This window comes from Metarhizium brunneum, chromosome 1 (genome assembly GCF_013426205.1).
Source record: "Metarhizium brunneum chromosome 1, complete sequence".
Lineage (NCBI taxonomy): Eukaryota > Fungi > Ascomycota > Sordariomycetes > Hypocreales > Clavicipitaceae > Metarhizium > Metarhizium brunneum.
In genome coordinates this window covers 188,608-210,597 of record NC_089422.1, presented here as the reverse complement: position 1 = coordinate 210,597, position 21,990 = coordinate 188,608, and the positions used below count along the sequence as shown (strand labels likewise).

Here is a 21,990-nt window from a genome sequence, read left to right as displayed (position 1 = left end):
GTTGCTGGGCAAATGGTCGGCCACGGCTGCATGTGTTATTATTATTGCGAGGGACCTCGGGCTGTGGAAGGAATGCTCTCCCGTTGTTGGGATGCGGATTGGTGCTGATTTGCTTGGTGCCAGGCTGCGTGTTTCAGTGAGTGACTTTGTGGCTGGATTGTAGATAAATTAGACGTCTGGTGGAAGTCGGTTCCGACATGGAAGCTAGCACACAGTCAACTGGTTAGAGTTTGCACTTCCAACATTGAATGACGAAAAGTGCCTGGCTTGGAAAACACGTGGCGGACCCTTGCGCTGAGGTACAGCGGCGCAGGGGATCAATAGAGCACTGACGGGTCTGGTACCAGCTGGTACTGGGGCCTCTGGAGGTGAGCGCCAGTGCCCTCACGTGCTGTCTGGTGCTAGCTTGAGCACTCAGTCAATAGCAGCTGAGCCCTCCAGTCAGCCAGGCAGCCACATGCAGCACTTGAGGGCTCTTGAGGGCTCTTGAGAGTGGCCGAGCAGTCAGCGCAAGTGCTCTCAGTGCTGCAGCATTGGCGCCAGTCCAGGGCAGAGTTAACTCGGGCAAGCTTTGCCCGGGTGCATGTGGCGGCAGGCTACCACACTTTCCAAGTGAATGGTGCCGCCGGCTGGATGTCTGGTCAATGACGGGCCCGGCAAATGGACATGGAACCCACTTGTGCGGCTGCTGGCGCTCATGGTCATTTGCTGATGCATGGCATTAATCGTCAAGTGCAACGGCTTGTGGCTGAATATCGCCTTGACGGACTGGGCGCTCCTTTGGCCATTCGCTAGGCGCATTCGTAGCCGGGTTCTCATGTTCCTCCTCGCATCTTGACATCCTTAACATTCTGGCATCCCGAGCCTCAACTCTCTCCTCTTCTCGTTCCCATCTCCATTCCTCAACGTCGAGTTCCGAGTTCCCTCGCCGCCGACACTCCCTTCCTTCTGCTCCTCCTCCGTGTCTCGTCTCCTTCGGCTGCCGATACCTTCGAGTCCGCCCTGTCTCGCACCTCCTGCGCCGCCAGCATCCTCACCTCCGCAAGAAGTCGCGCGCTGCCTCACCCGCCAATTCTGCCCTCTTCTCTGGCTCACGACATTGCCAATTGAACAACCCGCCCCATGATGCCTCTCTGCGGTGGATCCAAGACGGTTCAGCGCAAGCTGGTGCTGCTGTATGTGCTTACCCCATCGCCCCCATGACGGGCAACGCGAGGCAACCGAGTCGAGGCAAACGCTGGTGCCGACAAATGCTAACGGATCATTATGACAGAGGCGACGGTGCCTGCGGCAAGACGTCACTGCTCAATGTCTTTACGAGAGGGTACGTCTTGATACCTGGCTCTCGATGCCCCTGCGAGCTCTGGTCATCACCATGAGGGCGAACCCGACGGACTAACGCACACGCCTAGTTACTTTCCGACGGTATACGAGCCTACAGTCTTTGAAAATTACGTCCACGGTATGAGTTGCTCCCAGGTCCATCATTCTGTGCACACGCCACGCGGCGGTTGGTCGTTTTGTTTCGAGTCGCAAGTTTGCGCGCTGACGAGTGCAAACAGACATCTTTGTAGACAATGTGCACATTGAGCTTTCGCTCTGGGATACCGCTGGCCAAGAAGAATTCGACCGATTGCGCTCGCTATCATATGGTAACGACCCCGTCTCGCCGGGATGACTTGCGTCTCCGAAGTCGTCGTCGGAAGCCAACCCCCTCGACTAACATTCCTCCAGATGACACCGACCTGATTATGCTCTGCTACTCAGTCGACAGCAAGGATTCCCTCGAAAACGTTGAATCGAAATGGGTTGGAGAAATCACCGACAACTGCCCCGGCGTCAAGCTGGTCCTGGTCGCGCTCAAGTGCGACCTCCGCGAAGGCGGCGGTGACGACGAAGCCGATGATGCAGCCGCATCCGCCGCCGCACCTGCCGACGGAAACGCCAACTCGGAGCGGCCCAGGGGACCTCTGATCGAGTACGACAAGGGCCTGGAGGTGGCCAAGCGAATAGGAGCCTCACGGTACCTCGAGTGCTCGGCCATGAAGAACCGCGGCGTCAACGAGGCCTTTACCGAGGCAGCCCGCGTTGCCCTGAGCGTCAAGAAGGAGAGAGAGGAGAACAAGTGCACAGTAATGTGACGGGGCGAAACATGCGAGAGAGAGTCCCGACCCCGTCGAAAAGAAAAAAAGAAAAACCCAAAAAAACGCGCACCACGATCCAAATACCCCGAGGCGATTTCGTCTTTTTTCTCCAATTTCCACGCCGCTTTGTTTGTCTTCTCATGGCGGATATTAAAACCAGTTTTTCACAAAATTTATTTCGTTTTAAAATGTTGGTTCGACTTCAATATCCCCACCGCTATCAGACTGCTTTTCGCTGTTGTTTTTTTCTTTTGTTTTTTAAAACCCATGGGATGCTATTTGTAACCGCTCATTGATGTATCCCCCATCTTTGTACATATCGCTGCGGTGGAACATGTATCACGGACGACACAGGACGTGAGACGGAGAGGATGGCCGGTATCTTTTTTCTCATATGTTTTTTTATTAATTCCCCTCTATCTGTTTTCTATTTCCCGTTTCTGGGTCAGATGGGTCACATTAGCTCTGGCGTACCTTGTGGGCTGTTAGCATGGAGGGATGGTGCGTTTGCATGGGCCGCCGGCTAGAAATACTGAATTTGTGTCATTCGCCCTTGCTGTGTCTGGCTGAGCCTGCTGGTCAATTTGGCATCTCTTGGGTCTCGCTCTGGTGATTCCCCTTTGGAGCCCTTGTCGTGATGCCATGCGCCGGGTGTATCCGTGCTTGGTGACATGTCCCGGTCCACTGAGGGCCACGGTCCCTGTACTCCGCACTTTCCTGATGGAATCACGATTTTCTTTGAACTATTGACGGGTTCTGACGCCATCTTCTCGGCCCTCTACGTACATCCCTCCCCGGCACTGGCCGTGGAAACATAGGTCCCGGGATACAACATCTGAACGCACTTGTTGGTTACCTTGTCCTTGGGGGCTGGCTGTTGGCTGGATCAGGGTGAGCGACAGCATCGATGTGCATACTACCCTGTAGCCACTTGACGCTTTGTGGTTGTTAAGCAGCGCACCAGAGTTTCCTGCAGACATGATCATGATTCATGAAGCAACCTATCTTACAGATAGATCTGCAGGAACCGGTGCTGAAATAGAAAGTGTGGGTTTTCAAGCTTGGGCGATGATTCTCTTCGCGCTGGATTCACATCATTATATTGCACTTTTTGCTACGCAAGTCGTACCTTGGCCGGCCTTTTTTTTTTCAACCTTCGTTACATTATTGCGTTGATCCATTTTCACACATATAATTTACAGAGGTCAATTGTCTTTCATCTTTTGTTTGAAATGCCTCCATTCGGATCCGGCCGCAACCACTCGCCAGAGGTGCATGCTCCCGAGCAGAAGGAAACGGAGGATCCTCCACCGGCGGAATGACGCTGTTCAAGACCTACCGTCGACCTGTATCCAAGAAAACTACTCGCAAACACAGCCTAATCCAGCGCTGCTCCGGCTTGGGCGAAGCTCGACGGTCCTTAGTAGGCGAATTCCAGGTATGATACTATGTGAGTTGTGATTTCCATGCAGGCGTTGCAAGAATGCAGTCGGGAGTCGCATTCCATGGTCATGGTACGGAGTGTGCTTGTACATGTCAATACCAAACGCAGTGACGACATCCATTGTGACCAAGATAGGTTGGCCTGTTTGGGTCTCACTTGGGTGCTTCCCAACACAGTCGCTGTCGGATATGATGTGTTGCTGGTATGGACCTGTGCCGCGGAAGGCGAAGACGAGAAAAGGGATTTGACAGGCAAAGGTACTTGGCTATCGCGGGGACAGCATACTACTGCCGCACTGTGGTACGGAGCATGGCAGTGGGAACTCAACAATGTCAGTGCTGGTCTAAGACAAAGTGGTCCTCCAAGTCCAGGAACAATGTTTTGTTGTCTTGGCTCTAATCGACCGCGGGGGACCATGCTGCGGCCGCAATTCTGATTACTACTAGTACGGAGTACGGAGTACTACCAGACTGCTTTGGATAAAGGCCAATGGATTGCCAAGAGAAACAGACGCTTGGGGCGACAAGGAAAGTCCTTGCTTGAGCAGTGGCGAGTTGATATGAATTGATTAATTATTTCTGTCAGTGGGGGGAAGCCAGTTTGATACTATGCAGGTGGCACAGACCCCCCTCGGTAAAGCATCAGTCTTTTTAGCAGCGTCCGTCCGTGGCTTCCTCGAGCTGTCGATCCGGCATTCTCTGGCACCAGTCAGTTTGCCTGATGATGGATGGTTGGTCGTCGACTTTCAAACCCCTGACACTAATGCGCCAAGGCCGGGGCCAGAAGCCGCCATGATCCAGATACTATCTTGTGATACCGTACCTGAGCGCCCAGGGAAAAAGGGGAGAACAATTCATTAGAATTCTACTCCGTGCGGAGTACTCCGTACCAGACGGTCAATGGAGCCATGCAATTGAACCATGTTACGCGATCTGGTGGGTGGGTTGCACCTTTGCGGCGGCTAGATTGGTGGATTCAACGTTGGCTGCAATCGCTCCTTCCTGCTTTCCGCTGCCATTCGTTGCGGCAAGCACCAAGACTGGAGGCATCCGCCTGCCGCTGCCCCTGAGCCAGCCACCAACCAGTTGGAACCACACGTCGACGCATTCTGTCTCACGACAAAAGCCCACGTCCAGGGAATTTCAACATGGGTCTGGTCCTGCTTTGGCCGACTCCAGCGTCACCCCCTGACGCCACGGGTAAAATTGCTCCTAGAATGGCAATGGGCATTGTTCCTTGGCACGATACCACACCGCCCCCCGTTTGCGAGCTGCCCCGGCGGCCAAATGCGAAATACCAAATGCCGCCTCTGTTGTGACATTGCCTGACTGCAACCAGCCTCGCCTCACCATGAAGGTCTGTTGACTCTGACCTTGCTGTTGCCATCGCCGCTCCTTCACCATCATTTGTCTATTGACAACGTCCACTCCTTTGCCTCCGGGCCTCCATCTGACGTTCCTTGAACAACACGCTTCACGCCCTTCTCAACTGGGCCACATTCATACGACAGCGCTGTCACGAATTGCCCTTGCACTCCTTCTCTTGACCAAACACGTCTGCGTCTGCGTGTCTAATCCCAATTGACCCGGGTTCGAGCATTGGATTCCATCATTTCTTGCCATAGCACAACACTATAAACCTCTGCTGGAACAGAGGAAGACGACTACTAAACGACAACACCATTCATCGACGAGTTGCTCAAGAGCATTGGTGTATTTTGAGCCACTACTCCCCGCGAGGCACACACACACACGTCATAAGAGTCCATCATAGACGACAATATGCTCTACAATTCAATTGTTGCCGCAACGGCCCTTTTGGGCCTGGCGGCTGCTCAGGTTCATACTGATTGCAATCCCATGGAACGCGATTGTCCAGCAAATCCAGCATTCGGGACCGATCATAATTTCAATTTCAACAGCACCCCGAGTAGCGACCTCTGGGAAACCACTGCCGGCACTGTGTCATACGATGCCAAAACTGGTGCCGCCTTCACCATCAACAAACAAGGTGACTCGCCAACTCTACGCACCAAATTCTACTTCTTTTTTGGCCGCACTGAGATTCACCTCAAGGTCGCGCCTGGCCGAGGCATCGTCAGTTCCATGATGTGGCTTAGCGATGACCTCGACGAGGTTGATTGGGAGTTTCTGGGCTCTAACAAGACCTTCGCCACAACCAACTATTTTGGCAAGGGCCGCCAGGATTTTAAGAACGGCGGTTCTCACCCCATGACCGGCATGCAGGACGACTATCACAACTACACCACCGTATGGACCAAGGATTCTATCGAGTGGTTCATCGACGGCAACCATGTCCGCACCCTGAATTCTAAAGATGCTAATAACACGCATAACTATCCTCAGACACCCATGCGTATGAGCGTTGGCATCTGGGCGGGCGGCGACCCGTCGCTTCCCGAGGGAACTCGCCTGTGGGCGGGCGGTGATACAGACTATGCAAATGGGCCGTACACCATGTATCTCAAGAGCGCCCAGGTCACCGATTACAGCAGCGGCAAGGAATATACTTATGGCGATCGCTCCGGCAGCTGGGAAAGCATCAAGATTGAGAGTGGCAACTCCACCGCTGTTGACGCGCTGAACAAGCAGCCCGACAAGTCCACGAGCGAAAAATGGAACGACCTTCCCACGGGAGCCAAGGCTGGAGTGTATGCTGGAGGCGGTGCGGTCGGTGCCCTGGCCCTGGGGGCTCTGCTTTGGTACTATATCCGACAGCGCCGCATTGGAGCCGCTGAAGCCAAGGCTGCAGCCCTACGTGATGAAGAGGACCATCGCGAAAACGCACGATTCCTCAAGGATGGCATCAATCCCGACGGTTTCACCGACCATGGCCAAGAGTACAATGCCAGGGAGCTTCGTGCCGGTGGCATGGCCAGCGAAAACTCTTACCACGTTCCCGAATCGAGTCCCTTTGACGGCCCCTTTGATGAAAAGTCTCGCCTCGGAAGCAGCGCAAGCAACGTGAGCACCCTCGTTGGTGCTGCTGGTGCTGGCGCCGTGGCTGGCGGAGCAATGGGAGCTGCAGGAGCCATGCGAGGCCAGCCCGGCCGAAAAGCCAGTCCTGCCTCTTCTAATCATGGTTTTGATTTTGGTGTTCCTCCCAGCCCTGGTCATCCATCCCGGTCTCCGAGCCCCGGAATGCCTCCCGGCTCTCCTCGTCAGCACCAGATGCGTAGCGGCTCAGCTCCCGACCCGTACTCAAGAATGGGATCTCCTGGCCCCCATCAGCAAGGTTATGGACTGCAGAGAATGCAAAGTCCAGGAGCCATGGGGCCCCAAAGAAGCTTTACCGACAACCAACAGCCAGGCTACGGATACCGGGGGCCTGCGTCATCTGGAGGAAATAATGGCTGGTAGAAGGGGACCTGCTTTTAACGACGACAAGCCAAGCCGAAACGCGGTTGCTTTTATCAGGCCAGTCTGATACATTGGGTACAAGGGCAAATTTTGTGTGTGTTTGTAAGCTTTGTTGTAATTTCTCACCAGTTTCTTTTCATCACCGCCCTTTGTCCTTGCAGGCGGAGTTGGCCATTTTCTACAGGCGTCAACGGCGGTATTTCAACCTCGACCGGTGGCCGAGGCCACTTGTCGTGCGGCAGATAGACATTGGATCAAAAGATCAAAATATACCTATTTGTTCAGTTTTAAGTGCAGTTTCGAACTCTTTGGTGGTGGCGTCTCTGCCTTTATTCTTTGCGACACGTAGTGCCGTTCTTTGTCCAATTTGCTACAGCAGTCGTCTCGTCACGTCAAAGACGGCCAGTCACTTGACCCGTCGTGGATTCAGTTGAACAAGGACAATGATTGTGACTGAATGATGGCATCATGTGACAGTTTATTTCAAAAGTATAGAAATGCGTCCCCGGTCCGCGAGAAATGGCTCCGACGTCTGTCAACTCGCCCACCACACCTTTACTCGCGCAAGCTAATACCTACCATTTTGCCAGTCCGACAACTTTGTCTCTCTCTACATTTCTTCCTCTTGGGCAATACCAAACAACCTGTTACCGAGTTTCTCGCCAACGCCGACGTCGACGTCGTCATGGACACCAAGCCCACCGAAGCGCCTGCCGTCCCGGCGTTTGTTCAGCGCGCCAGGCCGGTGATGCTGCTGAGCAAGTATGGGAGCAAATTCCACGAAAACACAGAGGGGCAGTCGGCGACGCCCCCGTCTTCAGAGACGACTACTGCTCGGCCCGGCTCGCAAGCATGATGCTTCTGTCGATCGAGTTTCTGCGTCACCTGGTTGGTTGGGGCTGGACCTGGACCAACGCCTTTCGCTTTCGGGCCCCGTGCCTGTGTTGGAATGGAGAACATTGAATGGAGTGTGAATGCCGCGGGGGCACGGCATGTTCCTGTCGCTACTTTTGTTTTTCTGGATTTCATTCATTCGTTTATTGGTGTTTTATCTTCGACGGTCGTTGGATGCATGGACTGCGGAGGAAGACGGATTTCCGCTGGGGGCTGGGGGCTGGCTTGATGGGGTTGGATTTCTACTTGTTTGCTGGCAAATGTGACTGTCTTTACTGAGCGCTACTCTCGTTAAATACATGGCTAGATTACGAGGCTGGAGCCTTTTTTGAGATTTTGTGTTTTGCGCAGCATGTGCAGATTGATATGGTGCGGGCTGTTGGGAGTTTTGGCGTCGGCGTAGCTGGCTTGTTGTCATTCTGCACGGTCACTCGTCTGGCTTCTCCTCATGGTTAATGGCTATTCCCAAGCCTGATTGAATTACCTGCAAAATTGAAGGCGTCTTCTTCGGCCTTGCGTCGTCTCACCGCCGTGGAAATGGGTGAGCGTCGTTGCCCCAACTCCCAACTCCCACCCTTCATTCGCACCGTCGACAGGGGTAAAATTGCTGAGCGACGGTGGTAATGAGACTTATCTGGTGAATAGATTGTTGTTTTACACTGGAACAATGGTGCAGTGGTACAATGGTGCACAAATCGGCAAGCACGTGATTCGGATGGCTGGCCGACAAGGAAGATGCCCGCAGGGTGAGACGGGTTTGGACGACGGTTCGATCTACCGGCACCAACCTTCTTTCTTGCGGGGGGCCCCTCGTCTCGAATTGATGAATTGCGAATAATCTCCGGTTGGCCCTCTTGTGGTCTCAGACAAACCTTGACTTTGCCTTTGTGGCACGTGGCGCTGGAATTGTCCCCAGCCTCGGATCTGTGGCTCTGGAGATTTACTTTTGGTCTTTTAGAGTCAATGTGTATACCCCTTCGTGATTAAACGCCCGGGTGCCATGACGAATCGAGTTATTGGATCTGGATCTGGATTGTTTGCTGCCTGACGGGAGCATCGCATCTGAAACACGGCATGCCGGGGGATCAGCGCAGAGCCTCAACCGAATCGGGCATTTCACATGCGTCTCTTCCAGGTTGCATCCCTCCGACACAGTCTGCATCGCGACAAGACGACGGACACTCGGCTAGGCAAAGTACTCAACGCAGAGCTTGTGCCGAGCAAACAGCCCCCAAACCGATGACATCAACTGTCTTCCCGCTGCGCCACGTTCCACTGGTGACAGGTGAAACCTCCAGACTCACACCGTCTCACCCCAATCTGCAAACGGCCGCACGCCACGCACGACTCGACTCAACTACGTCACTGACGGCACCCTGATTTACCAAGCCGAAACGCAAACTCAGCCAAGCCAAGATCCATTGCAATCTAATACCCGAAATCCCGGGCCACGAAACGCTACAATGACCGTCGTCTCACCTAGATTTGCTTCATCGTGCGTAGTACACGCATCGCACAATGCTCAGTACCAAGTACACAACATGGTCCTGCATCTCGACTGCAAAAACCCAATGCAGTCACCCACTACATGAGGGTTTCATCTGCCGAAGCTGCCCAACAAATCCAGAGACATCCATCCGTGTGCCAACTCCCAGAGCGGACACAGAAACAGCTCACCGCCAGCAACCATCCATCCTTCTCCCATCAACCCTCCCTACACTCCCTCAACCCCCTCCTCTGCCTCCCGTCACAATCAAAATTCCCGTCGTCCAACCACGCCTCGAATCCCCTCTTGACGCGCGCCCACTCCCCATCCGTCATGCTAAACCACGCCGTGTCTCTCTCGCGGCCCTTGACAACCATGTGCTTCCTAAACACGCCCTCAAACGTGAACCCCAGCCGCTCGGCGGCCCTCAGACTCGCCTCATTCAGCCTGTTGGCCTTCCACTCGACGCGCAGGTAGCCCAGGTCCTCAAACGCGTGCCGGATGAGCAGGTAAAACGCCTCGGTGGCCCGGCGCGTCCGCTGCAGCGCCGCGCCCAGCACCACGCCGCCAATCTCGAGGCGCCGGTGCCCCGGCTCCACGGCCAGGTAGCACATGATGCCCTCGGGCTCGGGCTCGGGCTCGGGCTCGCGCGCACCGCTCGCCGCCGGCCCAGACAGCACCGCGTAGTAGAGCCTGTCCGGGGCAGCGTCGCCGCTCCATGCCTCAATGTCCCGCTGGCACTCGGCGAGCGTGGCAAAGCCCCCCGTGAGCATGTACGTCCACCGCGCGTGGTTCTCCGGCCCGCCCAGGTTCTTGAACAGGCCGGCGGCGTGGCCTGCTTCGAGCGGCACGAGCGACGTTGTCTGGCCGTGGAGCGCCTCGTGAGTCGGGCGCGTGGCCTCGCGCGGCGATACCAATGGGCCGACTGGCAGTGACATGCTGGCTCTGATTCTGTTGACTCTTTGCTTTCCCCGTGTGAGAGAAGAGAAGAGAAGAAAAAAAAAGAATGAATGCTTTGCTGGTTTCTAGTGGTTTCGGTTCCGATCCCGCTGCGAGGGCTGACTCCCATGACCGGCATCGGTGCCAAAGGGCGTGGAACCATGCTTTCTTGGGCTACATGGACAGAGAGCCCCTCCATCAAAATGACAACATGACGGGAAAATCTTGGTCCAGCAAAATCGCTTACTGCCTAATGACACAAATCTCGTACAAATGCTCCAAATTCTAATTCAATGCCGATTCTATCATGATTGCTACAAGCCACCGCAGTGGCACATGCTCTCGCCCTGTACTCTTTCCCGCATTACATCACACGCCATTCTTCCCCTTTGACGAATGCAGACCCAACTATGTACTCAACAATCCCCATGACGCCAAATCAAAATAACCAATACAAGTCTTCGCTGAGAAATGCCAGTTTCATCATCTGGACATGGCGCGTCTGCGTGCTGTTCCGCCAGGAGCAGCATAATGTCTCATCGTCTTGCAAAAAAATCCATCAAAAAATCTGCTCCATGTTTGTGTGTATACGTAATAAAATCGTTTGGCTTGTCGCGACCGGCCGCAACAGACAGCCGTACTGGCCACCGCTAGATCGTCCGGTTTCTGCGCCTCTGACGACATCTTTGCTCCTTTTTTTTAAAATATAAAGGAAACCACAAAAATCAGAGTCGTATAAAGGGTCGACGTGGTCAACTCAAACTCGAACCATGCAGCCTGTCCACCAAAAGCAATCTTCTTGCTTTTAGGCGTAGGGTGAGCAACCATGGTCTTAGGGTCGCGGTCGAGGAGTTGCTCGCGCTCGGGCATCTGCGGCGGGTCAATGGCGTAGGCGACTGGAGTCCACAGAGAGCTACAGATGAAGATGAAAGTCAACGGCGGCCAGAATGCGTGCGTCACCAGGCACAGCAAGAGCGAACGAGTGCTGTCTGTGCGAACGAAGCATCGGTATGAGGTCAGTACCACGCCCACTAGTGTGAAGTAAACAAAGAGCAGGTGGAATATTCCCATGTAGTTGATGAGAATGGTCCAGACGCGGCGAAGCATGTTCTTCTTGAGTGCGGGATCACGCTCGTTCAGAGCCGAAGACAAAGAACCCGTGGGCTTGAAAGCTTGCACCTGACCTCCCAGCCACTTGGGTAGCATGAAGGAACGAATGAGGCACAGAGCAATGTACGGCGACATCCAAAGCTGGTATCGGGAACCACGCTGGCCCGTGTGGTAGCCGGCAGGGATGAAGAGAACAAACTCGCACAGGCGGTTGCTGATAGTTGAAGCGAAGCAAGCACGAATGAGCCAACGGAGCTGTTCTTCAGAGGCGTAGGCAACCAAGGGTTTGCCCATGACCAGGATAATGGGAATGGCAAACAGGGAAATCGAGACAAGAATAGTGTACAAGCTGAGCACGGCGTAGAGGAACCCAGAGAATCGTTGAGCCAGTGTCATCTGCCGAATCTTCTCACCCCATAAGCAGAATTTGAGCTTGAAGGCTGTGTCCACAGTTCCAATGGCCCAGCGGGTGCGCTGCTTCAAGTGACTACCAAAATCTTCGGGTACGGTACCAAACTGAAGCGGTTCGTGAATAAAGGCGGTTTTCCAGCCCTTGCCCAGCATCAGAGTGGAAGTAGCAACATCTTCAGCCAATGATCCAAGAGGAAAGTTGCCAATTTCATCGAGCGCTTCACGTCGCACAACATAACCGGAGCCGGTGCACCATGCAACACCAAGCGCGTCCTTGATAGGTTCGATGACATGAACGAAGAAGTCCAGACTCTGAGACAGCGGGTCGGATGGGGGTGTGTTGTAGAACAGCTGGGGAGGGCATGCAAGAGCCATCTTGTTGTCAATGAGGAGGTGCGGGAGAATAGCTCGGAGCCAGTCACGTTCGGGAATCTGCATCTTGGTTAGACTGCTATGCACAGGAGGAAAAGCGGCAAATAATCAACCCAAACGTACCATGTCGGCATCCAAGGCTGCCATGTACTGCCCAGCACCACCAGGAAGCAGGTGAGTTTGCTCAAGACCGTAATTCAGATTCCCAGCTTTGAAGTGGTGGGGTTGTCCGGGAACTTTCACACGAGCCATGTAGTAGACGTTGGGGTAGGACATGCCTAGCCGGGTAACGGCGGCCTCGAGAGTCTCTGACTTGCCGTCATCCAAGACAATGACACGAAACTTATCGTAAGGGTAGTCGACATCGCATGCGCCTCGAACAGTGTCCATTACAAGGTCATCGTCCTCGCCGCAGCAAGTAACAAAGACGTCGACGGTAGGGACGTCGTAACCTCTCAACCGCAGCTTGGGTCTATATCGCTTCTTCATTGACATCATGGTCCAGCTATTATGCATCAAAGAAGGAATGGCGACAGCGATTTCCACAGCGATGAAGATCCAAGCGGCCGAGTAGGTTGTCTCAAACGCATTCTGGGCCCAAACAACGCATGCGATGCGCAGAGCCAAATAAGCTATGTAGAAGCCAGTGTTGGCGAAGGTCAAGAGGGGAACCAGTCTGAATAAATGCCGTCTCCAGCCTCTCCAGATGTCGCTATCATCTCGTTTGTGTACGATATCAATGCTCTCACGATCAACCCAGTCCTTACCTCCAGCTGGTGGCTGAGCTTGCTTAAGGAGTCCAGTGAGGCTAATGTGACTTTGGTTCTGTTTGCCCATTTCATTAGTACACAATAGGAAAAAGAGGGCAGGAGAAAAAATCCAAATGCAGAGCTGTGCTTTCTTACCATGGGCGTTGACGGGCTAGAGTCATTGTGAAATGGAACACTATACCGAGGTGCACCAGTCGAATCGACCGGTGTCTGTTGTCCAGTCCGCCATGAGCGAACGCTAGACCTGGATTCAGCACTGTCCACTAGTGTCTGAGATTCCGAACGACCTGCAATTGAAGGCGGCCAGCCTGGCGAAGGTGATGCAAATTCATCGGGATAAAACGAATTCGGCTGTGAGTAAGCGTTTGATGCTGGACCTCTGGGGGTACCTCGGGCGGGTCTAGGGGGAAACTCTTCTATGGAAGGTTCTTGTTGCTCGTAGGGATGATATTGGTCACGGCGCTGGAAAGTTCCTATTTCCAGCATTTCCTCCTCCTCTGCGTAGCCTTTCATGATTGCGACGGCCTAGAGACCAAGAGGTTCGAAATATATCCAAACAGTTCCCTCACTGGAGTCTTGACAGTCTTGACTGAAATGCTCCGACTTGCTGATTTCCAAGTCAAGGAGCCAAAAAAGAGTGAATCCACAGCTTGGGAGTGTAGCAGGTGAACCAGACGAGAGTCAGCGAGCGATGTTGATCGGCGTCAGCTGATCGGGGACGTTGAATGCGGTGAGACAAGACAGGCCAGGACTATTGTCTTCTTCTTCTTTTGATCTTCTTGCTCTCCTGTGCGTGATGGATTAAGTAATTAATAATTGGAAAAACGGCGGATAAGATCGCGGTGGCAGAGGTGAACTGTTTAGGGTCGTGGTCGTTTGCTGGGCCACATCGACGTGTATGTGAAGCGGCACGGTTTGGGCGGTTCAGTGATTTCGAGAAACGAACGGGACGGCGGGAAACGAGAACTTGTACAACCACCCGTGAGAAGCTGACGAGCCAAAAACACAAAAACGAGTGAACAGAGGTTATGTTATGACTGTTGAAAACAACGCTGCGATGGGGATCATCACCCAGGTGCTTGGAGGAGGATGAGAAAGAAGGCAAAGGCCGAGCGATACGAAGAAGAATAAAGAGAACTAGTACTACTAGTACTTTGGTACTTGGCGCGGACGGTGTGCGGGTTGCGGACTAGGAGCCGCGGGAAGGAACGACACAACAGTTTGGCTTCTAAACTTGGCTGGTATTAACGCATGGACTGGTTTGCCTCCCGAGCTGCGGTTGTTGCTTGTTTTTCGCATCCCGGACAGGCAGACGCAGAGAGTACTTGGTACAGACTACGGAGTAAATAGGTCACGCACTCTCGATTGCAGAAGTACTCGGTACATGCATGCGGACAGATGCAGGGTGAAGAGCGCAGCTGCGCATCTCTCTCACGGCAGGAGGTTGACAAGCTGATTTACCCAACGCTCCTGTCTCTGCACTGTCTCCTATTATTGTACAACAACTCCATGTTCTCCATCAGGGAGGAGTGGTCCTTGACCCCGTCCTGCTCCAGGCGGCTGTGCCTGAATGAATTTGCCCGGAGCGTATTGAGGTGGGGATGGCTCCAGTGACAGACTGGATGCTCAATTTTGGACGCTTGCAGGCAAAAACCCAAACAGAGCACTGTACAGAACTCCAACAATGTACTTCTCCATCCATTCATCCATACCGAGTTCACGAAGGGACAAACAACTAAAAAAAAATGGCTCGAGTGTGGAGAAGGGTGTGTGATGAGGGGTGGGTGGGGCGTATGCTCACCGAGGACCCCCACTTAGGGGCGTGTGCTGTTATCCACTGCAGCCGGGCTGGTAATTGAAGTGATCTCAGTCAACATGGAAACTTCGGCCGTTAAGCCAGGTGCTGCCTCAAAGCTTCTGGCTGCCTCAGTGACCGGACCGTTTGCCTGCTCCGTACCGAGCTGAGCCGCCGCCTCATGTGCTGAACGCTCCATGTTTCCATTCCGGCTTCCAATTAGTAATTGTTCTGGGTCAGCTTGCCTGACAACCCAACTCCGTACTTGACAATGGACCACTACATCCTCGGTGTTGTGTTATGCATGCATTTCACATATTGCAATGCAATACAATACAACAACAAGCTGATATAATACGTGTAAAACAGTGTCCTGCTGGGACGAGCACGGGCCTCCCAAACGCGAAACCACGAGACCCCAAGGCCCCCAGGACTCCAAGACCAGGGCGTCGAAGCATACTTTCTTTGCTAAATGCAAATCTATCAATGACATGGTGGCGCGTTGAAATTGCTTTGCTGCGAGATACCGGAAGCTTCTGTGTACACGGCAATGGTAATCAGGCGTTACTGCGATGTGCCAGGTGCATCATCATGCCACGTGGATGGGGGAAAGTCGCATTACCGTTGTTTTTGTTGCCTCCCATGAAGTTCCCAACCAACCAAGCGACCTGGCACATATTGTGATGGCACGTCACCCGCTCACTACCTGTGTCCAACACGAGCGTTGACGTGTTTCGATTTGCACTGTGTTGCTGGGGCCACGAGTTCGTCCATTGTCGGCGTGACAGTGTGAGAAGGAATTGACGAATGAATGGAGTGGAGGAGCAAAGAGTCATCCAACTGCAGCCATTTCGTGCCTTGCATCTTGGCCTGTCAGTGCATTGGCTTCAATTTGCGACCTGAAGCTTCGAGCCTAGTAAAGTCAATGCCCCAGAAACACCGGTAGGTTTCTATTATGACGCAAAATGGGGGCCAAGCATACCAGAGTACAATAGAGTTTTGCCGTTGGGTTTGCTTGATCGCATCATGTCCATGTAGCACGCGCCGCGCCATTGGTTAGCCGATGATGTTTCGCCTTTTCATTGTGTACATATGTACAATACATCCATCATACTTTGTTATTGATGGGATGACAGAGTTTGGGGCGTTCAAGTCACCGAGGTGAATAATCCTTTCGTTGATGCGCCGTCAATATACTCCATGTGACGGCCATTGCACACAACCCGGCCAGTCTGATTTCTGTCACGCAACTCGCAACTCAGACCGTGACCTCACAGGGATGGAAAGAGCGCAAGAGCGCGCATGCAGTGCTTTACCTGAATAGCGCCCATGCCCCCCCCCCAAACAAATGTTATCTTTGCCGTCTCTTGAAATCCCCACCCGTCGATCCGATCCGGCGAACGCGGGCTCCAGTGGTATGAACGAATGTCGCTACCGTCTTGCCACACCCGTCAGCCAAGCCGCCTCCCTTCACCTCTGCTCTATTTTGATCTTGCACCTGCAACGTTGCGAGTTGCCCACGGCATGCTGTGATAGCGGTGCCGAGAGCTGAAGTCCCTTCCAGGATTTCGGTTGAGCCGGGGCGGTTCAAGCTGTGACAATGGCGCCAGCGCTTCCACCAAGTGGCCCAGAGTGGCACTTCCATCCCCTCATCAATACCACACTCCTGCTTGGCCCCACCAGGCTATCCCGCAAGCATTTTTTGCCTCTTGACGAGTGAGGGCCCCCTGCCTAGTCGCCAGTTGTCGAATATTAATTAATGGCTCACTCGCCCGGATCCTCAAAGGCCGGCCAGCCAAGCCCTGGAGACGGGCCAGTCTGTTGCTCACATTGGCTGGCAGGTTGCGGCTACTCGTCTGTGGCCGTAGTGGCAGTTGGAACGGGGATACTGGCGCTGCCCTGGCGTCGCCATGAAAGCTTCTCCTTTTCCCTCCGCCTGGGTGGCGTGTCCGCTCGCGTTTCAACGACAAGCCTCTGCTCTTGACCAGGACAGTCTCAAGGAGCCAACTGAGTACGATTAATTTCATGTTGAAGAAGAGCTCCATTCATCACACACCTGTCCCGCAAATACGGCTTGTTGTGGCCGGCGGTTGGCTGTTGAGCCCTGCTAGTTTGAGATGCCCAAGGCCTGTCTGTTCACACCATGTAATCGGCCTATCAATGCGGTTCTCTGAGTGTGGAAATCGCCAGCATGCGGAAGTGTTTCGGCATCGTGCCATGTGGGCATTTTAGGCGCTTGCCGCTCAGCACACCGATCCTCGTGTAGTGCGTCCCGACATATTCGTCTTTGTTCGGTCCCTATGCTAAATCGGTCAGAGTCTTATCATCCCTAGCATGGCTCGGAATGGACAATAGTTTGCATGCTTGGGGCTTTAGGCATTCTGCTAGTGCCATGGCACACAGGCAGGCACACTGTCGTCATCCACGTTGTTGCTGGAACTTCCGCCATAAAGTCTCTAATAAAGCCTGGTCCGTTGTTCCAGGGTTTGTTGTATGTGCTCCGTACAATCAGCATTGAGTAGCAACGTCTCACGTCTTACCGCCGCCACTGTCTTGCACGTAGTACTAGTAGTAGTACTAGAGAATAATAAAGCAACATGGACGTCTTTAAGTTGGGTTGATTGCAAGGGGGCCTAGGTGCCCACTGTAAATAAGATTGGCCAAACTCATTTTTTTCTTCTTTATCTTTGGGTGGACATGCATAATCGGCCACTCTCAGTGCTCATTCATGTCTCTTGAGCCCGGTCAGCTTTGCCAGGATGCAGACCCATACCATGCGAGCAGAGGTGAGATAACTCACCGCGCAATAAAGTCGACCTGTCCAAAATAGAAGGGGCGGAAGCGGGAGCCTGGTTTGATATTTTTCGTGTTGAAGCCTGCGCCGCCGTCAAGTCGGTCACGTTCCCAAGCAAAATTTTGCTGGAATACGGAGTATGTGGCGCGCCTTCCCTATCCGTCAAACACATTCAGGCTGCCAGGCACACAAGGGCATTGGATGCCTTGTCCAAACCAAGATGCAGGCTGTGCACACGTTTGCCAGCAGCGAGCGTGTCGGCGTGTCAAAACGGGTCAAGTGGTGTCTGGTGCGTACTCGTTACAGTAATGTCAATGTGCATGTATACATGCATATGTGCGTGCGTGTGTGTTGTGTGTGAGTCCGTGGGCGAGAGAAGGTCTCGCGGACCCGGCCATTTGACTGGCATGGGCGGCATGCGTCGCAGCCCAAGCGCCATCTGCGATACGATTCTGCCCCTCTTCTTTTCCTCTTTAGCCTCTATAGCCCCTGCTTAGCGCCCCCATTTGCACAATCTGTTCCTCCAATCCATCCTAGCCAACTGGTTAGCCATGGCCCATGCCCCTGTGCTCCCGAGATGTGCGAACTGGCCGCCATGAATTGATCTGATTGGCCTTTTGGCTTCACCCTCAGGCGTCGGCAGCCTCGGTTAGACGGCACACAGTAGGTAGTCAATACGCACTTTGTGCCCATTGCCAGTCACTAACAGGCCAAGGGGGGATGGTCTTTTTCTGTTGTTCTGCAGTTTCTCCCTGTTTCCTTGTCGAGGGCTGCTGCATCCCGTCTCAGCCCATCTGGCGCTCAGCCACCATGTACTTATTTACGTATGCCTCCTTTAGCGCCGGACGGTACTGTATGTGCTCAGGGTTCTAAGCCCTGAAAATGGTGCAAGCTGTGTCAGAAAAAGGATTCTCTGGGTCCTTTGCGAATATGTACGTAGTCCCATGATGGCTGGGGGAATAATCTGCACTGCGCCATCCTTCAAGCATTGTCTGGTTCTTGTACCGAGTAATTGCCGACAGGCCATTGCTGCCATGTACCTACAGTGCCAGATTCTGGATTCTACTGAGCCGGCGCCTTCAATGATTGCACCAATAACAACCAATAGTTGACCTGGACTGATTACCTATTCCGGTAGGGGTCTAGAGCGACACTACAGTACTGTACATAGAACCAGGGCGCGATGCGCTGTAGTTGAAGCTCAAGGGGACCAGACCGGTTGACGTTTTTCTCGAGCGATGAACCCGACAGGACCCACCATTCGCGCCAGACATCAAATTCTTTGGACCGATGTTCAAGGTTCATCGGCATCAGTTCATAAGGCACCAGCCCGTCTCTTGGATCAGAGCAACAGAGCAAGGGGTCAGTTCGTTTGCCCATTGAGTTGGGCTGTGCTGTGCTATTTGCATTGAGAATAAATATAGTATTAATATATAAATGAGCAGTTCTTCAACAGGCTGCCTCCCGGGTTCATGGCTCCAGGACGGTGGGCGGACGGGGCCAATACGGAGTATTAGCTGATATGAACTGCTCCCTATATTAGTTATTACGGACATGGAGCCAAATTCTCTGAAGCCCTCGCGGATACCCACTCAGCCGGCCCGGATCAGCAACTGCTAGGGCCCTCCTTGAAAGCCCCAGCATCAATTGATGCCAGGTCTTTTGTCGCTGCGGATGCTTGACTGGCTGGACTGGGGACCGGCGCCACTGGGCTGGTGGGCGACTGGGCGGGCAGTGCATGCAAGATCGCATTGGGGGGCTGATGCTATTTTTTCCTTATTATTTTTATTTCCCATCTGCTCGTCGCGTGTCGCCAAGACTTCCGAGTTTGCTGATCAAAACAAACGGTCGGCGCTGTGGGCATGGCCCCAGTCTGATGCTCCGCGGCGCGGAGAAGAGAATACATACTCGCCGGCTATTGTAGTCGAATGGCAAGTTGTCAATACGATCAGTCGCTGTTGTGTCACTGCGTGTCACTGCGTGTCAGTTGATTGTGTCAATTCATCCATCTTGAATGTCAATGGGCACGCGCTTTGGTAAATGCAAGCAAGCCAAGCCAGGTCTCAATGAGCAAGCGGGCCACAGGGAGGCGCCGCATCCGCACATGAGCCCAGATGTCGCCAGTGGCCAGTCCGGACATCTGGATGCCCCCAGTCTCCATGTCGGCGCCGACCGGCCCAGTGCGCACCCCCCCAAGCCCCCCCAGTTGCCACAATACCAGACCACAGTGCACCAGACCACAGTGCACCAGACCGAACGTTGAATTTAGTTACAAATGACCGTTCAGTGTCATGTCTACCGGCATCTCCTCATCAATGGCAAGTTTGCCGGGCTACAGGTACATGCTGCGGCCCCTGCATGCTATTGTCTGGTCCCAGTGCCCGCTATTGCCCTGCTGTCGCCGCTGTAACTGCGCTGCCGCCCGTGCACACCACCCGCCCAAGTACCTGTAAGTGCCAGTGGCCCCAGGCGGCCAGCTGCTCCCGTCTTCTCACCACCTGATCCCGTCTGGCCGGTTCGTTTCGTTTCTTCATCCCGTCCATCATATCCGTCTCTTTTATTTTATTTTCCACGCTCACTTCGCCCCTCGCCGCCTTGCACACCCTCCTCTCGCGACCTCTCTCGCTTGTCCTGTACTTTAGACTCTCGCTCCTCGCTGAATTCCAACCTTCTGGCGCGCCGTTCGCTTCGCTCGTTGTCGTTGGCGCCGCTGTGAGCGACAACAAGGCCGTTTGTCTCCCACAGAAAATCGACGATACCGAAACACTCGACATTCCACGGCCTCGCGAGCTTCCCCGCCTCCTTCGCTCTCCCGGCGACTCGCCTTCGCCGTCCTCTCGCTTTCCATCGTATTCTCTGCCTGTCATTATATACGACAGCCATGCTTAGATGGCTTGTAAGTGCCGTCTTCTTGGCGCTGCCAATCGCTACTACCATTGGTGTCCTGCTTGGCATGCAGGCATACAATCATGCCAAGGGCCGACCGCCTCCATTCTCAGGCGGTGATGATGGCAATGGTCTTCCTGGAATAGGTACTCCCAAGGGCAAGGATACTGTCGAGATAAAGTGTGACCAAGCCTTTGGTTTCGATCCCAAGTCCAAGGGCCAGAATTTCATCTGTGAGTCCCTCGATATACATGCCCAATTTGCGCTACGTTTTCTCCCCCTCCTCTTCTTCTCCGTCTCTGCTTTGGTGCCGTCTTGCCAACCTCCACCCAAAATGCCAATCATTTGACATTGACTGCTGACAATCTTCTCCCGCAAGTGAATCCTAACCCTTGGGGTTGGAAAAAGGGCGAGGAAGGAGCACTTTGCATGTTGGTCAACTTCAACGGAAATCGAACGTATGCCACCGAATTCTCAGCGCCCGTCTTCAATACTACCTGGCAGTATCCCCGAGTTACGGGCGGCGGAAACAACGTGCACGCCTTCCCCAACGCAAAAGTTGATAGCAAAAACTTTCCTGTCCAAATCGGTTCCGTGTCCAAATTCGAGTTTGATGTTGAATGGTCCTTGTCGCTCAAGAACGACACACATGAAGAGGTTACCGATGCCGATGTTACAGCAAACCAGATCAATGCCAACGTGGCCATCGATATGTTTATGGACAAGGACAGCACAAAGGCCGAAGACAGCGAGAAGGCAGGCTTTGAAGTGATGGTGTGGTTTGCCGATTTTGGTACAGATGCTTGGCCTCTTGGCAAGAAGAATACCCCCGACAAAGGCTTGGTCAAAAGCCAGACCCTTGAGGGCGTGGAATTGTAAGTCGGCGTCGATTTCGTTCTCTGTTGACAAGAAATGGCCCAGCTGACTGTTTGCAGCGAGCTATACTCTGGACTCAATTCGCAGAATCAGATGGTGCTGTCTTGGGTAGCAACTAAGCCTACCACCACCTTCAAAGGAGATCTGAAGCCGCTCATAGACACCATCTTTGCCATGAACAACGCCAACTACCCCCAAAAGACTGATTACCTCGGGTATCTTGCCTTTGGACAAGAAGCCTATAGCTCGACCGCCAACGTCACCTTCTCGGTGCCTAGTCTGGCAGTGGATATCGAGACGTCTACATAATCTTGGAATGTGAACACCATATGAAGCGAGACAACATGTGCAGACATTTAATTTCGGAAGCCTGAGATGTGCTGCGAGTGCCGGGCGGTGAACCACTTGACGATGCGGCTCATGGTACTCCAATGCCAATCCAATGGTTGCGCCCCCTGCGACGGCATTGTCGGGTTTGCCTATACGTATATTCCTGGGTCGAAAGACCAACATGCGGTGCGGCCATCATGAAGCGATACACGGACTGCTGTTCGATTGGCGTTTATTTGGAGATACTGGGCAGTGTCTAGCATGACACTGGTTTGTTTTTTATTTTGATATAACTTGTCATTATGCATAGGCAATACGGGATGACGTTGTATATTACCGTACGCGTTGACTGTAGGCGA

General features: G+C 53.5%; 6 protein-coding genes across 6 annotated transcripts; 4 read left to right on the top strand and 2 right to left on the bottom strand.

Annotated features, from left to right (window-relative positions):
- Positions 1-1,125: 1,125 nt before the first annotated feature.
- rhoA_0 (GTP-binding protein rhoA) lies at positions 1,126-2,141 on the top strand (the record flags this gene model as incomplete). The annotated part of the gene is made up of 5 exons (XM_066129490.1): positions 1,126-1,175; positions 1,274-1,324; positions 1,413-1,462; positions 1,563-1,652; positions 1,735-2,141. 5 exons carry the CDS (start codon positions 1,126-1,128, stop codon positions 2,139-2,141), a joined length of 648 nt encoding a protein of 215 aa, XP_065985895.1.
- A 3,228-nt stretch (positions 2,142-5,369) lies between these two features.
- G6M90_00g000650 (uncharacterized protein) lies at positions 5,370-6,968 on the top strand (the record flags this gene model as incomplete). The annotated part of the gene is made up of 1 exon (XM_014687517.1): positions 5,370-6,968. The coding sequence occupies one exon, from the start codon at positions 5,370-5,372 to the stop codon at positions 6,966-6,968; it is 1,599 nt and encodes a 532-aa protein (XP_014543003.1).
- A 685-nt stretch (positions 6,969-7,653) lies between these two features.
- Positions 7,654-7,824, top strand: G6M90_00g000640 (uncharacterized protein; the record flags this gene model as incomplete). The annotated part of the gene is made up of 1 exon (XM_066129489.1): positions 7,654-7,824. One exon carries the CDS (start codon positions 7,654-7,656, stop codon positions 7,822-7,824), a length of 171 nt encoding a protein of 56 aa, XP_065985827.1.
- Positions 7,825-9,566: 1,742 nt separating this feature from the next.
- G6M90_00g000630 (uncharacterized protein) lies at positions 9,567-10,286 on the bottom strand (the record flags this gene model as incomplete). Its single annotated transcript, XM_014687518.1, has 1 exon — positions 9,567-10,286. One exon carries the CDS (start codon positions 10,284-10,286, stop codon positions 9,567-9,569), a length of 720 nt encoding a protein of 239 aa, XP_014543004.1.
- A 700-nt stretch (positions 10,287-10,986) lies between these two features.
- bcsA (Cellulose synthase catalytic subunit) lies at positions 10,987-13,463 on the bottom strand (the record flags this gene model as incomplete). The annotated part of the gene is made up of 3 exons (XM_014687519.1): positions 10,987-12,240; positions 12,304-13,005; positions 13,086-13,463. The coding sequence occupies 3 exons, from the start codon at positions 13,461-13,463 to the stop codon at positions 10,987-10,989; spliced, it is 2,334 nt and encodes a 777-aa protein (XP_014543005.1).
- Positions 13,464-20,420: 6,957 nt separating this feature from the next.
- On the top strand, positions 20,421-21,610 carry G6M90_00g000610 (uncharacterized protein; the record flags this gene model as incomplete). The annotated part of the gene is made up of 3 exons (XM_014687520.1): positions 20,421-20,658; positions 20,805-21,300; positions 21,361-21,610. 3 exons carry the CDS (start codon positions 20,421-20,423, stop codon positions 21,608-21,610), a joined length of 984 nt encoding a protein of 327 aa, XP_014543006.1.
- Between the last annotated feature and the right edge of the window lie 380 nt (positions 21,611-21,990).